This window comes from Scleropages formosus, chromosome 2, assembly GCF_900964775.1.
Source record: "Scleropages formosus chromosome 2, fSclFor1.1, whole genome shotgun sequence".
NCBI classification, from domain to species: domain Eukaryota; kingdom Metazoa; phylum Chordata; class Actinopteri; order Osteoglossiformes; family Osteoglossidae; genus Scleropages; species Scleropages formosus.
Window position 1 is genome coordinate 33,663,795 of NC_041807.1, and position 12,601 is coordinate 33,676,395.

General features: G+C 43.6%; 1 protein-coding gene across 1 annotated transcript; it reads left to right on the forward strand.

Moving 5' to 3' along the window:
• Positions 1-5,272: 5,272 nt before the first annotated feature.
• Positions 5,273-7,735, forward strand: trh (thyrotropin-releasing hormone). Its single transcript, XM_018762268.2, has 3 exons — positions 5,273-5,456; positions 5,961-6,151; positions 7,022-7,735. The coding sequence occupies exons 2-3, from the start codon at positions 5,983-5,985 to the stop codon at positions 7,618-7,620; spliced, it is 768 nt and encodes a 255-aa protein (XP_018617784.2). The 5' UTR covers positions 5,273-5,456; positions 5,961-5,982; the 3' UTR covers positions 7,621-7,735.
• Positions 7,736-12,601: the final 4,866 nt, after the last annotated feature.

Sequence of the window (12,601 nt, forward strand, 5' to 3'; positions counted from 1 at the left end):
TGGATTTAGATGTTGTCATGTAGTCGATGAGCGGTAAGGACCTTGCACAGCCATCTGCTCATCTATCACACTCGCACGAAAATGTTACCTCAACTGGTAACAAAACGTTTCCATGTTTAGAACATAAATCACCTTATATTAACTTCCTGTCTTTTCCCCTCACTGTAGAAGAATGACACGCTCAGTGTTCACATAATAAAGAAACTCATCCTACCGAGGTAGAAATCTTGACTTTTATTTTCCCTAATGGCTATTTGAGGGTTCAAATGGGAATTTTACACTGCTGAGAGATATACTGTACGGTGACATTAAATGCACTGGAGTCGAAGTCAGCTGTAAGGGAGAGGTAGGAGAACAGTAAAATTATAACCATCAAGGATGGGTAATGAATAGTGACCAACATCAAATACACTAAAAAAGGCATGCATTTGTGAACGATAACACCACTACTGTTTAAACACACCTATGAGCAGAGTCTAATCTCACTATAGTAATTTTACAGCTCAGCTATATAGGCCTTTTAGCACAGGGAGTTACAGCCATTGCCCTGCCACTGAAGGAAACGGGTTTGAGTCCCACCTCTTGCTTTAGTACTCGTGTGGATGGCCCTAACTGCGGAACATTCTTCAAATTGCCCAGCTGCATAAATGGTTAAATCATTGCAAGTGACTTAACACAGTGTGGGAGAGCTGGTGCCTTTGGACCAAAGGTCATAGGTTTAATTCCCACCTCTGGCTGTAGTACTGTTGAGCAATGTACTTTCCCTGAATCGCTCCAGTAAAAGTACTAGCTGTATCAATGAGTAAATAATTTTAACGTTGTAAATTGCTTCGGAAAAAAGTGTCAGCTGAATGAACAAACGTAATACCAACCTGACAATGTAATATATTTTGGAAAACAGTGTCAGCTAAGGGGGGTGCGGTGGCGCAGTGGCGCAGTGGGTTGGACCACAGTCCTCCTCTCCGGTGGGTCTGGGGTTCGAGTCCCGCTTGGGGTGCCTTGTGACGGACTGGCGTCACGTCCTGGGTGTGTCCCCTCCCCCTCCAGCCTTACGCCCCGAGTTGCCGGGTAGGCTCCGGTTCCCTGCGACCCCGTATGACACAAGCGGTTCTGAAAGTGTGTGTGTGTGTGTGTGTCAGCTAAAAGAGTAAATTGTAATAAAAAAAATAATATCTTCAGTTTACTGAAATTCCCTAAGCGCAAAAGGTAAAGCTACTATATTAAAAACCTATTCACCCTGCAGGATCTGAACCCCTCTGAGCTGTTGATGCTGAGGCCCACCTGCCCTGAAACGTTACCAATACTTCATTAAGAGGATGTAGGAGACAGAAGGGTGGCGAAAAACAGGTCAATTCAATCTTCCTATTAATAGAGCTGCTCCTCAGGATTGAAGCACATTAAACAAGCTCTCTAGGTGTTATTAAGGGCCCACACATTCATGTTACTGTCCCAGTGTGATTCGGTGGAGCTAATATGAAGTTTCCTGCTAATGAATGGATAATTGAAGCAATCTGTGTTTCATTGTGGATCCACATTTCATTCCAGCGATGCCCACTGGAGCAGCCACAGCAAGCAGGACCACAGACTGTCTGTCGGTGGTGGAACAGACTAATCGCAAAATGTGTAACTTTCACAAACATGCATGCGGGGACAATGGGGGGATTTTTAAAAGATGACATGTACTGATTTTTTAAAAATTGCAGGAAGCGTGTCCCCTACATCAGTTACATTTGTGCTGATTGTAACAGAAATGTAACAGGAAATTTGCATTATAACAATAGATCGCGGCAAATATGTTAAATGCGCTGGCTCCTAATGTTACGGACGTTCGAGTTGAGAGTAAAACACACAGAGGCAGAACAGAAATGGGAGTGTGGCACCACCTTGGATCACCTCACTTCCACTGTATTTACAGCTTGCGTCTGAGAAACCGAGCGCTGGAACGACTGGTTTGTCAACGATGACAATGCAAATGTTTATGGGATAAATCGATCAAAAGTCGCCGTTCTGTAGGGTTTTGTGGAGCTGGTGTTTTCAGTCATTTTAAATGTGTTACAAGTTTAAAAAAGCTCAAAGTTAATAAAATATTTCCAAATGAAAAGTCTTGAAATGTATAGAAACATCCAATATTTTTATATATGTTCAATTGTAAATAAGTCAACGCAAATCTGTCTAATTGAGCTTTTACTTACTGTGTATATAAAGAAAGTACTGGAACTGGTTAAGGTGACTTACAAACAGATTGAGTTAGGAACAAACTTTTGGTCTCAGATGTGGAAGCTGAAGATCCAGTGTATAAGTAAAAAGCAAAGCATCTGAAAAGAAAGCACAATATTATATATAATGTAAATAATACTGTAATAGAATATGCTCAAATTTTTGCTTCCAGTACCTGACCAGTTGCTAGCGCAGAAGTTGCAGGTGTGAATAACACCTCCAGCTGTTGCACCCTTGAGCGAGGTTCTTACCCTAAATTGTTCCAGTAAAAATTACCTAGCTGTACAAATGGGTTAGTAGTTGTAAGTAGATTAACACTGTAAGTCTCTTTGGAGAAAAGCATCAGCTAAATGAATAAATGTACTCCCTGAAATATTCTGCGTGTGTGTGTGTGTGTGTGTGTGTGTGTGTGTGTGTGTAAACTGATGCCTCTGACTGCAGAGAAACTTGGGGCAATTGATCATTAAGGCATTGTTCTAATCACCCGCTGATGTGATCACCTGTAGTTCCAGGGAAGGGTGATGGAAACAGGAGCACCTCTGCCAGATTCCCCCCCCAACCCCCAGGGACACTATGTCTCGTCTGTATTTCCTTCTTATGAAAAGTCCTAATCTGCGCAGAATGCATCACCTTGAAGACAAGCTCATACCCGCACTGCCCTGGGCACCCCGACAGGAAGAGGGGCTGTGGGCTGCTTTCATACACTCACCTGACCGCCCCCCCCCACCCCACACACACACACACCCAATGCGGGGCTCCTCGCGCAAACAGCCAGCTGCATTAGCGCAAACACCTTCACCAGGAACAAAGGGAGCCAAAGGGGGGAAGAGACCCTTCCAGCACCAGCGGAAGTGCAGTGCGGGGGCGGGGGGGGCACTGTTCTGCATAAGAGCACTTAAAAAGAACCCGAAGAGAACTAGAGGCACGTGCTGAAGGGGCAGCGTGGCACGGGTCCGAGCGAGAGCGCTTGCGACTGAGTAGCACGGTAACGGAGCACGCGGCACGCTCCTCGTCACACGCAAGTACACACTCGGACATGTCTCCAATGGCCCTGTGACCATTTATGCGGAAAAAAAAAGACAAGTGACACGTGCACTTGTATTCAAAAAGTGATTTTAAGTAAAAGTATAAAAAGACACTTTTTGTTTTTATTACTTTGGATTTCCAGCTATTGCATCCCTTTCTAGCGATCTGTGTGCGGGGTTGAATCTTAGGGGAATAAGGGCCCGATCACGGAACGGCCTGTCTGAGAAAAACCACGTGGGTCGAGACTCCGTGTAGCGGCACGGCCGGGATAGGAGCCGCCAGTGCCGACCCACCGGGCCTTCACCGAGATCACTCTTTTTTGTGTGAGTCAGTTCAACACACACTTCGCAAATGCGGCTTTTCACAAATAAAACGAAAAACGTCCACTTTGTACTCACAAAGGATGTGTGTTTAATCGGTGCTCGGTTCCCTTCCCCTCTTTGTCCTAATTGGTGTCTAAAAATCCGGACTCCTGTGAAAACGGACTGCTGGCAACAGCCTCTTTCTTCCCACAAATGGTCCCCGCACATTTAACACCAATTATCACATGTGTACCTTATCGCTGGCTTTCTAAATATCAGCGCATAAGCTGTTTCTGAAAAGACACAAAAGAGAGAAACACACAAAGTCATGTAATATATTACATATATCACTGAAGGTGTGTACAGTTACGGATGCATGTGTGTCTAACTGTACACAGCTGCAGTGATACGGGATCGGTGAAGAAGTATTATCAACATAGTTTATACAAAGACATGGTAAACTTCTCATTTTGCCCTTCAAAATGTATAAATGCACAACATCATTGAAACATACATTTCCTTTACACATGGATTTAATCCACCACCCAGCACTGAGTGCAATTCATATCTTGACCTTATGAAAACCTCTGTACCATTTCAAATGTCATAGCAAATACTTTTATCTTTATATGGCTACGTAGCCCTTATTTATTTTCCATTAAAACATGTTATCAATTATAATAACCGCTGGTGTGCGTCCTATTGCTCATGTTCTAAAAACCCCTGAATTGGGATTATTAAACCAATTTGTCTGTAAAGTCATATGAAGGGAAAGCTTAACAAAATGTTATTTCCCAAAGCACATATTGATGCATGTGACAGGAGTTCCGGCTGGATAAATGTAAAAACTTTCTGTAACTTTTATGAATTACTCACCCACCCCCCCACCCCCACGCCCAAAAAAGAAAACACACAGATAAAATGATGCACTTGAGTCATTGTACAGATAGATGTACAGATCGCAGCATCTTACAAAATGAAATGTATGCAAAATAGGCATATTGCATGTTCACCAGTGTATATTCACACCTGCGATCAGGAAACCTGTGGGGTTTACAAACAATCCAAACCCTCCGCACTAAAACCAGGAGTTAACATCCAATCGACCCTTAAGATTAAACTCTTGTGCCTTAAGGCAGTTGAGAAGAGGGGTTTTTCTGGCATTGGGGATCATCGGTATTGACAGATCACTGTATTAGACATGACAGCACATTTACATCTACAAATTATTCCATTACACGGCCTTCAAATTGAGGGTTCTCAACTGAGACCATTCACCATAAGGGCTTATGAAACTGGTGCAATGATATGCATATGATCGCACAAAACCAGAATATTTTGAGGAACGATTAACTCAATTTGGATCAAAGAGTCAGGCAACAGTCATTGTACTTAAATTCCCATCTCACTGCAAAATTTAAAGCGGATGTAAAACCTTGCGAACTTAATTGACTCTTTACGTTTTAATGTGAGCGCAATTATTCATGAATCAAAGCATTACTCTTATTTATGGAGGAATTAAAGCGTTGCGGGAAGAGTAGCGGTGGTGGAACAGTGACCTCTCTGGTTGGACGCGTCATTGACGGATGAGGGATGCGTGCCGGATGGGTGCGGGATCGGAGCCCGATGGGTGTCACATACATCAGAGCGCTGTGGGGGGCACCACGGCACGGGGGCTATAAATGAAGGGGCTCCACGGCGCGGCGCAGAGAGCTTCGGAAGCGCCGCGGAGGTCCGGCAGACAAAGCAAGCGGAGGGAGCGCTGCTACATTGATCTGCTACATTGTTCTGCTACATCGGTGTTACTGTACGAGTCGTGTTTCGTGTGTGTGCTGCTCCTCCACCCCAAGTAGTGTGAACAAGTTCCCAAAAAGACCGCTGAGCCTCGCCGATCTGAATGACCCATCAGCGGTAAGTCATTCTCGCACTTGCCACTTCTGTCATCCTGTTTCTCTTGCTGCGGTTCATCATTATGGACACTATTTTTTTTTTTCTTTGCGAGAGATTTCAAAAGTTCTAATAATTTGAAAGCTAAAGTTAATGTTGATCTAAATCCTGATGTGCCACGAGGTAGTACCCAGTGTTGTGTAAGTCCGTTCGGAGGAGGTGCAGGGAGGGATGTCTTTACGTAGTGCCTGCGGGTACCGGCGCATGGTCTGAACTTTAACTTCGTGTTTAAAGCTGTCTGAATCTGAAGGTTGTTGGTTCGACCCCAACTCTTGCTGCTCTAACCTCGATCAAAACACTTACCCAGAACAGCCGGTGTAAAACTGGCAAATTGCGCATATTATGGGGAAATCACTGCAAATGACATGTACACGTGGACGGAGCACTGTAGCAAAGTGGCGCCGACGGTTGTCACACGAATGAAGGATGCGAGCGCTGCGCTGATGAGGACGTTTGCTGCGCTTCCAGCTGAAGTGTCACTCGCCTCGCCATGAAGTCCGCGTGCCTCATCCTGCTCGCGCTCGCGGTGTGCGACCTGAACGTGAATCAGGGCCAGAAGATTCTGGGGGAGGAGGAGGACGGAGGAGCGCTGAGGAGAGCCGAGAGCCTCCTGCTGAGGTCCATACTGAAGGAGATGGGGGACGCCGACACTGACCATGGTATTATTATTATTATTATTATTATTGTTATTAGTGGTAGTATTGGTATTATTGATCATAACATAGGCCTATTATTTTATTATTTGAATCTATTTGCTTAGTGCAGATAGCAAAAAAAGTTGCCCTTTCAAAACCTGTTGTTAGTTCAAATGAAACGTAAGAATGGTGTGATTTAAATATGTTTCACTAGCATCGTGTCTATTAGTCTTTCTCTCCACTTCAGACTGGTTCCTTTTTTTAGATGAGCCCAGAATGTCCTGCTTTTGCGCAGATATTTCTAGTGCGCAATGAAACAGCTCAGACTGAGTACTGCAGTAAAGGGTGAAACAGCAATGTCTCACTTTGGGTTGAGACCTGAAACCCCTTCCTACTCCGAGCACTTCACCATTAAATATTACACAGGTGATACATGAGCGGAAGTGAAGTTTATATTATGCAAATACATGTTAATCGGAATTCATTACAAATCTTTAACTAAGGGCAAACTGTGTTTATATCCAAATAGAGAAAAGTCACGTACATTTCGTAAAATTGCATTATGTTATCCTGACTTTAAAGGTTGGGTTGCACAATCCAGAGTAAACATCATCACTTCTGACTTAGACAATCTCAGGAAAATCCAGAAAAAAAATGTCATAACATTATTACAAAACAAACAAAATAGTACAATACATTGTTAATTTAATCCACGCAGTGCTTTTTTTCTGGCTGTTTTAACTTTTCTAAATCCCTCTGTTACTGACATAAATCCCCCTGCTTGCATTGATTCAGCTTTTCCTTGATGAGACCAGCTCCTGCCATATATGGTCTCTGATTTAATGAAAAGTTGTTCTGAACTCATGTGTCATTTTTCATTCTTGCAAATTGTAGACCAAGCCTTCCTACAGGAATGGATCTCTAAAAGGCAGCACCCAGGCAAAAGATATGAAGATGACATTGAAAAGCGGCAGCATCCAGGGAAACGAGAGGAAGAGGAGGACATGGATTACTCTGATCTCCAGAAAAGACAGCACCCAGGAAAACGAGAAGATGGGGTTGAACTGCAGAGGAGGCAGCATCCTGGTAAGCGCTCGGTTCTGGAGCTGTTGACGGACAGTCCTAGCGCCCAGGTCCCGTACGTGGGTGACCTCTCTAAAAGGCAGCACCCAGGTAAACGTTATCTGGTGTACAACAAACGCCAGCATCCAGGTAGGAGAGCGCTGGAGGATGAGGTGGACACCGCCATCGACCAGGTAGAGGTGGAGAAACGGCAGCACCCTGGAAAGAGATACTGGGAGAACACAGATCCCAATCTGGGTCCTGACAACCCTTGTGATGTCCAGGACCCCACAGGCTGTAGCAAAGCGATGGTTCTGCTGGAGATGCTGGACAACGTGAGCAGGAACCGAGCTGAGGAGAAGAGGCAGCATCCTGGCAGAAGGGATGCAAGGGAGACCTTCACCTTGGAAGATCTAACAGAAAAAGAGTGAACACACAGGGATCCAATAGTTTACACCGATGCAAAGAACGAACAGTGTAAACCACACATAGAAGTCTATTTAGTCTATTTCGTTATTAAATACAGTAAGCTTTTAATTACCCTTTGTACTGGGCCACTTGAGTTAAGGCTTAGTTTCTATGGCAAACTGCCCAACCACTAAGGGGTATTTAGGGTCAGATTTGGGAAGGAACTCACCGCTTCCAAGAATCTGAACATCCTCTAAGGTGATGTATTTAGTCACATAGTCACTGAGGAATTCACTCACTATGCATGTAGTTAATTACTTTTATTTTATAATTAATAACATTTTTTCTCCTTAATTTTGTTTTAATTTTAGCTTAAATTTATCAGTTAGTAGGCTAGGCTGGTAAAAAGATTCATATTTGTGGATATTTTCGCAGTCCAGCTAATTATTTAATTGGACTTGTATAATTAATTGCCCTCTGATATAAAGAGAATAAAAAAGTAGTTTCAGACAAGTAGAGTTGTTTTGGCAATTTGAATGTTAACAAAGTCCATAGAGTTGCCGCTTTAAATGCACAGGGTTATTGTTGCAGGGGAGAGTCACGTAGAGCCCGGGTTCTCACAATAAACTACTAGGATGCAGAAACGGTATGAAGTCAATTCAATATATTATCTCCTTGAAATTTCATAGGATAATATATAATCTTTATTTGCACTCAAAGCTCACTTTTCTCCTGATTGTACCTACAATCTGGATGGACAAACTATAGCTGTCAGTGGTCCCTTTCCCCAAAAGCACTGTTGCATTAAAGTAAGTCAATGAACTTTTGATCAACTTAAGCAAAGGCCAGTTTTCAGAAATGGAACCAGTGTGAAGGAGATGTCCAGAAAGTGAGTAAACGTGAACGAATGGTGGGGGTACCTGACCCTGAATTATATACAGCGATGTTCACTTTCACTACAGGGACACACCTCCCTTCTCTAACCAAAATCGTTTAGAAGGATGTCTGTTTCACCAGTGAAATATGATAGTCCTATATTTTTATTACTACAAATTTAAAATGGCACCATTTAATACCAAATTCTACAAAAAGCCAGGAATTGTTTTATGTAAAAGAGCAAAATAATTACATCTGAATCAGAGTTTTTTTAGTTAGCTGCTGACAATTAGTGATTTCTGTTATTCTGCTGTAATTAAAGAATCTGAAATGTGCTTTTACACAGTTTTCTCTTTGCCAATAACTGTCATCTGGTTGCAGGCTCTTGCCAGAGAAACGGCATTTTCACACGTGGCCTTGGGTCTGAAATACACACGTACCCCATTTAAATAGAAGTGTATTTCAAATTGTCAGATTGTTCCAGTGTCATGTACAAATGATCCACATTCCCCAGCAAATTAAAAACAGGCCTCTGAATTATTTTTCTACAGGAGTGATACGCTGTAGCATGATACAAAAACATGTTTACTTTGTAAATTATTATGGTTTAGCAATGTCTGCTTTGTAAATTGTAAACATTTGAAATGATGTACAATAAAAGCAAATGCAGATGGGTGTCAGAATAACAGCAATGAAAATCAGTCTTGCTTTTCTTTCTTTATCCCACGCTCACTTGCTGAACAAGGAACATCTGGTGCATGCCTGGGCATTTAAAACACTTTCACCATATTTTATTTGTAGAATAAAGAAATCAGGACCACCAGAAAAACTTCCTTGTGCTCTGTTATACCTAATATTATGTATATCATTAATCCACATTTGAAGAGCCCATACTTCAGAGATACAGCTGTAGTATAAAAATTGCTATAGCCACCATCCCTATGATAGTCTGCCAACGCAGTTCTGTAAAAATGTCCTCCGCACAAATCTCCAACAAGAACAAATGTTAGTAAGCAATTACTGAAGTTTAAAATTGGTGTTCATGGAATTTTAATTCGGTAGCCTGTATAAAACCTTTCACCGCCTTAGATTTTAAATAAATACACACGCACATTTTCTGAACCGCTTGTCCCAGACGGGGTCGCGGGGAGCCAGAGCCTAACCCGGCAACACAGGGCATAAGGCTGGAGGAGGAGGGGACACACCCAGGACGGGACGCCAGTCCGTCGCAAGGCACCCCAAGCGGGACTCGAACCCTAGACCCACTTGAGAGCAGGACCCAGTCCAACCCACTGCACCACCACGCCCCCTCGAATTTTAAATAAATATGAACTCATAAAACCAATCGGTCTTTGGTATCAATTAATGTAATTCGCATTACTGCAAAAAACAAGGGGCAGGCTACACCATAATGGTGAGGGTTGCTGCCTTACGCTCCAAATACCGGAGTTCAAACCCTACCTCCTAGCGTAGTACCTTTAAGCAACATACTCACCCAAAAACACTCTTGTAAAAATTACTCAGATGCATAAACAGGTAAATCATTTTAAGTTGCTTTGGAGAAAACCATTAACTAAAGGAACAAATGCAGATATTTTGCAAGCATTTTCTTAGTTTTAACGTAGGGAGAAAGCATCCTATTGTAATCCTTTAAAGGAATGTAGTGAAATAGATACTATAAATGACATCTGCCATCTAGTGAAAAATACTAAATAATGCTGCTGGTGGATTATACAATATTTTAAATGAAAATCATTTTGTTTTCCATGTGAAATGAGAAAAAAAAAACCTTTTCAAGGTAAATCTGTCACACACACACACATTTTCAGAACCGCTTGTCCCATACAGGGTCACGGGGAACCGGAGCCTACCCGGCAACACAGGGCGTAAGGCCGGAGGGGGAAGGGGACACACCCAGGACGGGACGCCAGTCCGTCGCAAGGCACCCCAAGCGGGACTCGAACCCCAGACCCACCGGAAAGCAGGACTGTGGGCCAACCCACTGCGCCACCGCACCCCGTAAATCTGTCATACATTGGTATATGCACCAAAAAAGCACACAGCTAAATGGATGAGCATGAACACACGCTCTTCTTTGGAACTGGATATTGCAGGGACACGGTGACACTCACTTCCTATCTGTCCCGATTATTTTTCTTTACTTTCAGTTTTGAGTTGAATGCATCTCCGTGTTGAACTAGCAATGTTTTGGAGGGTAAAGATTTATAGCAAGAAGTGTATGTTGTACATTGTATGCTGCTGTAACCCATCATATATTCTGCATGGGATTAATAAAGGTTTGCTTGTTTATTCATGGTCACAAATACACACACTGTCTGAAATCGCTTGTGCTGAGCAGGGTGGGAGTGAACCGGAGCCTAACCCGGCAACACAGGGCGCAAGGCTGGAGGGGGAGGGGATGCATCCAGGACGGGACGCCAGTCCATCACAAGGCACCCCAAGCGAGACTCGAACCCCAGACCAAACAGAGAGTGGGACCCGGCCAAGGCTGCTGTGCCACCGCGCCCCCCCCACTTGATCACTTGAACACACACAAACAAATCTAAGACAATTGGGAAAATTTGAAAACAACTTTTCTGAACTGTCAACTTAGGCACATCATTAGTTGGAGAGTGTGGGGGGCGCGGGGGCACAGTGGGTTGGACCGGGTCCTGCTCTCCGGTGGGTCTGGGGTTCGAGTCCCACTTGGGGTGCCTTGCGATGGACTGGCATCCCGTCCTGGGTGTGTCCCCTCCCCCTCCAGCCTTACGCCCTGTGTTGCCGGGTTAGGCTCCAGCTCCCCGCGACCCCCTATGGGACAAGCGGTTCAGAAAATGTGTGTGTGTGTGTGTGTGTGTGTGTGTGTGTGTGTGTGTGTGTGTGTGTAGTTGGAGAGTTTGCTTTGGCATTTCATTTTTTTTTCCTTTTCTGTATGCTTTTGGGGGGTGCGGTGGCGCAGTGGGTTGGACCACAGTCCTGCTGTCCGGTGGGTCTGGGGTTCGAGTCCCGCTTGGGGTGCCTTGTGACGGACTGGCGTCCCGTCCTGGGTGTGTTCCCTCCCCCTCTGGCCTTACGCCCCTGTGTTCCCGGGTAGGCTCCGGTTCCCCGTGACCCCGTATGGGACAAGCGGTTCTGAAAATGTGTGTGTGTGTGTGTGTATGCTTTTGTTCTAGTATACTTTTGGAACTTACTTGACAGATGCTCTTTTGCACCTCAGGTAACACAAGTAGAACAATCTTATCTGAATTAGAAGCTATGTCTACAAGAATTACAACCTCCATCTCGCACATCGCTCTTCTTTGCACCACAATCAATACAATAACAAAAAGTAATTAAAAGTACACCTTAATTAAAGTTATCCATTACTCGACAAAAGAGTAATGAATATCCCACCTTTCCCCACCATCGGTATCTAAGTTCCTCAGTTCAATAGTTTTAACAGGCTACAATACTTCCTTTATCCATTTCAACACATTACAGACAGAAGATTACACAATATATGTGCTGAATTTGGATGGATCGACGAGAACTATCACTTATAAAAGTCCGTTAAACGAAATTTCACAGCAATGCTTAACCCTAACCCAGAAACTACTCCTTATAAGCTGAACGCTGGCGGCCAAGGCTTTGTGGAAGACAAATAACTTGGGCCCGATCAGAGGACCAACTTTAACATTTCATTGCTTGCATATAAAGTGAGATTCCTTCTAGTGGCCATACTTCGGTTATCACTTTCAGGTTTATTTAAAGTTACCATAAAAACGAAATCACAGGACAAATGCTGAAGCTGCCGAAGAGGCAAACCAGCTTGTTTGAGAGCTGCTCCCAGGGACATGGAGATGTTTCATTATCAGTCTCGTGGCAGTACAGCCCGTCGCATAATATGTGTAAATATTCTCTCATACGTTATAAATGTATGAGAGAAATGCGGTGTAAAGTATTCTTTGTTTCTGTATAGCTCTGTAAAATACACAGGAATAGGTGGAAAAGGGGTGAATTTACAATGCCATTGAAATATTTCATTCAGATATGGGCTGTTTCTTTTAATTGCTTCCGTCCTCTAAATTTGAGGCTTTCTTTACACTGACTGTACCTGAGACCAAGTGCGGAGAAAAACAGAACTATTGT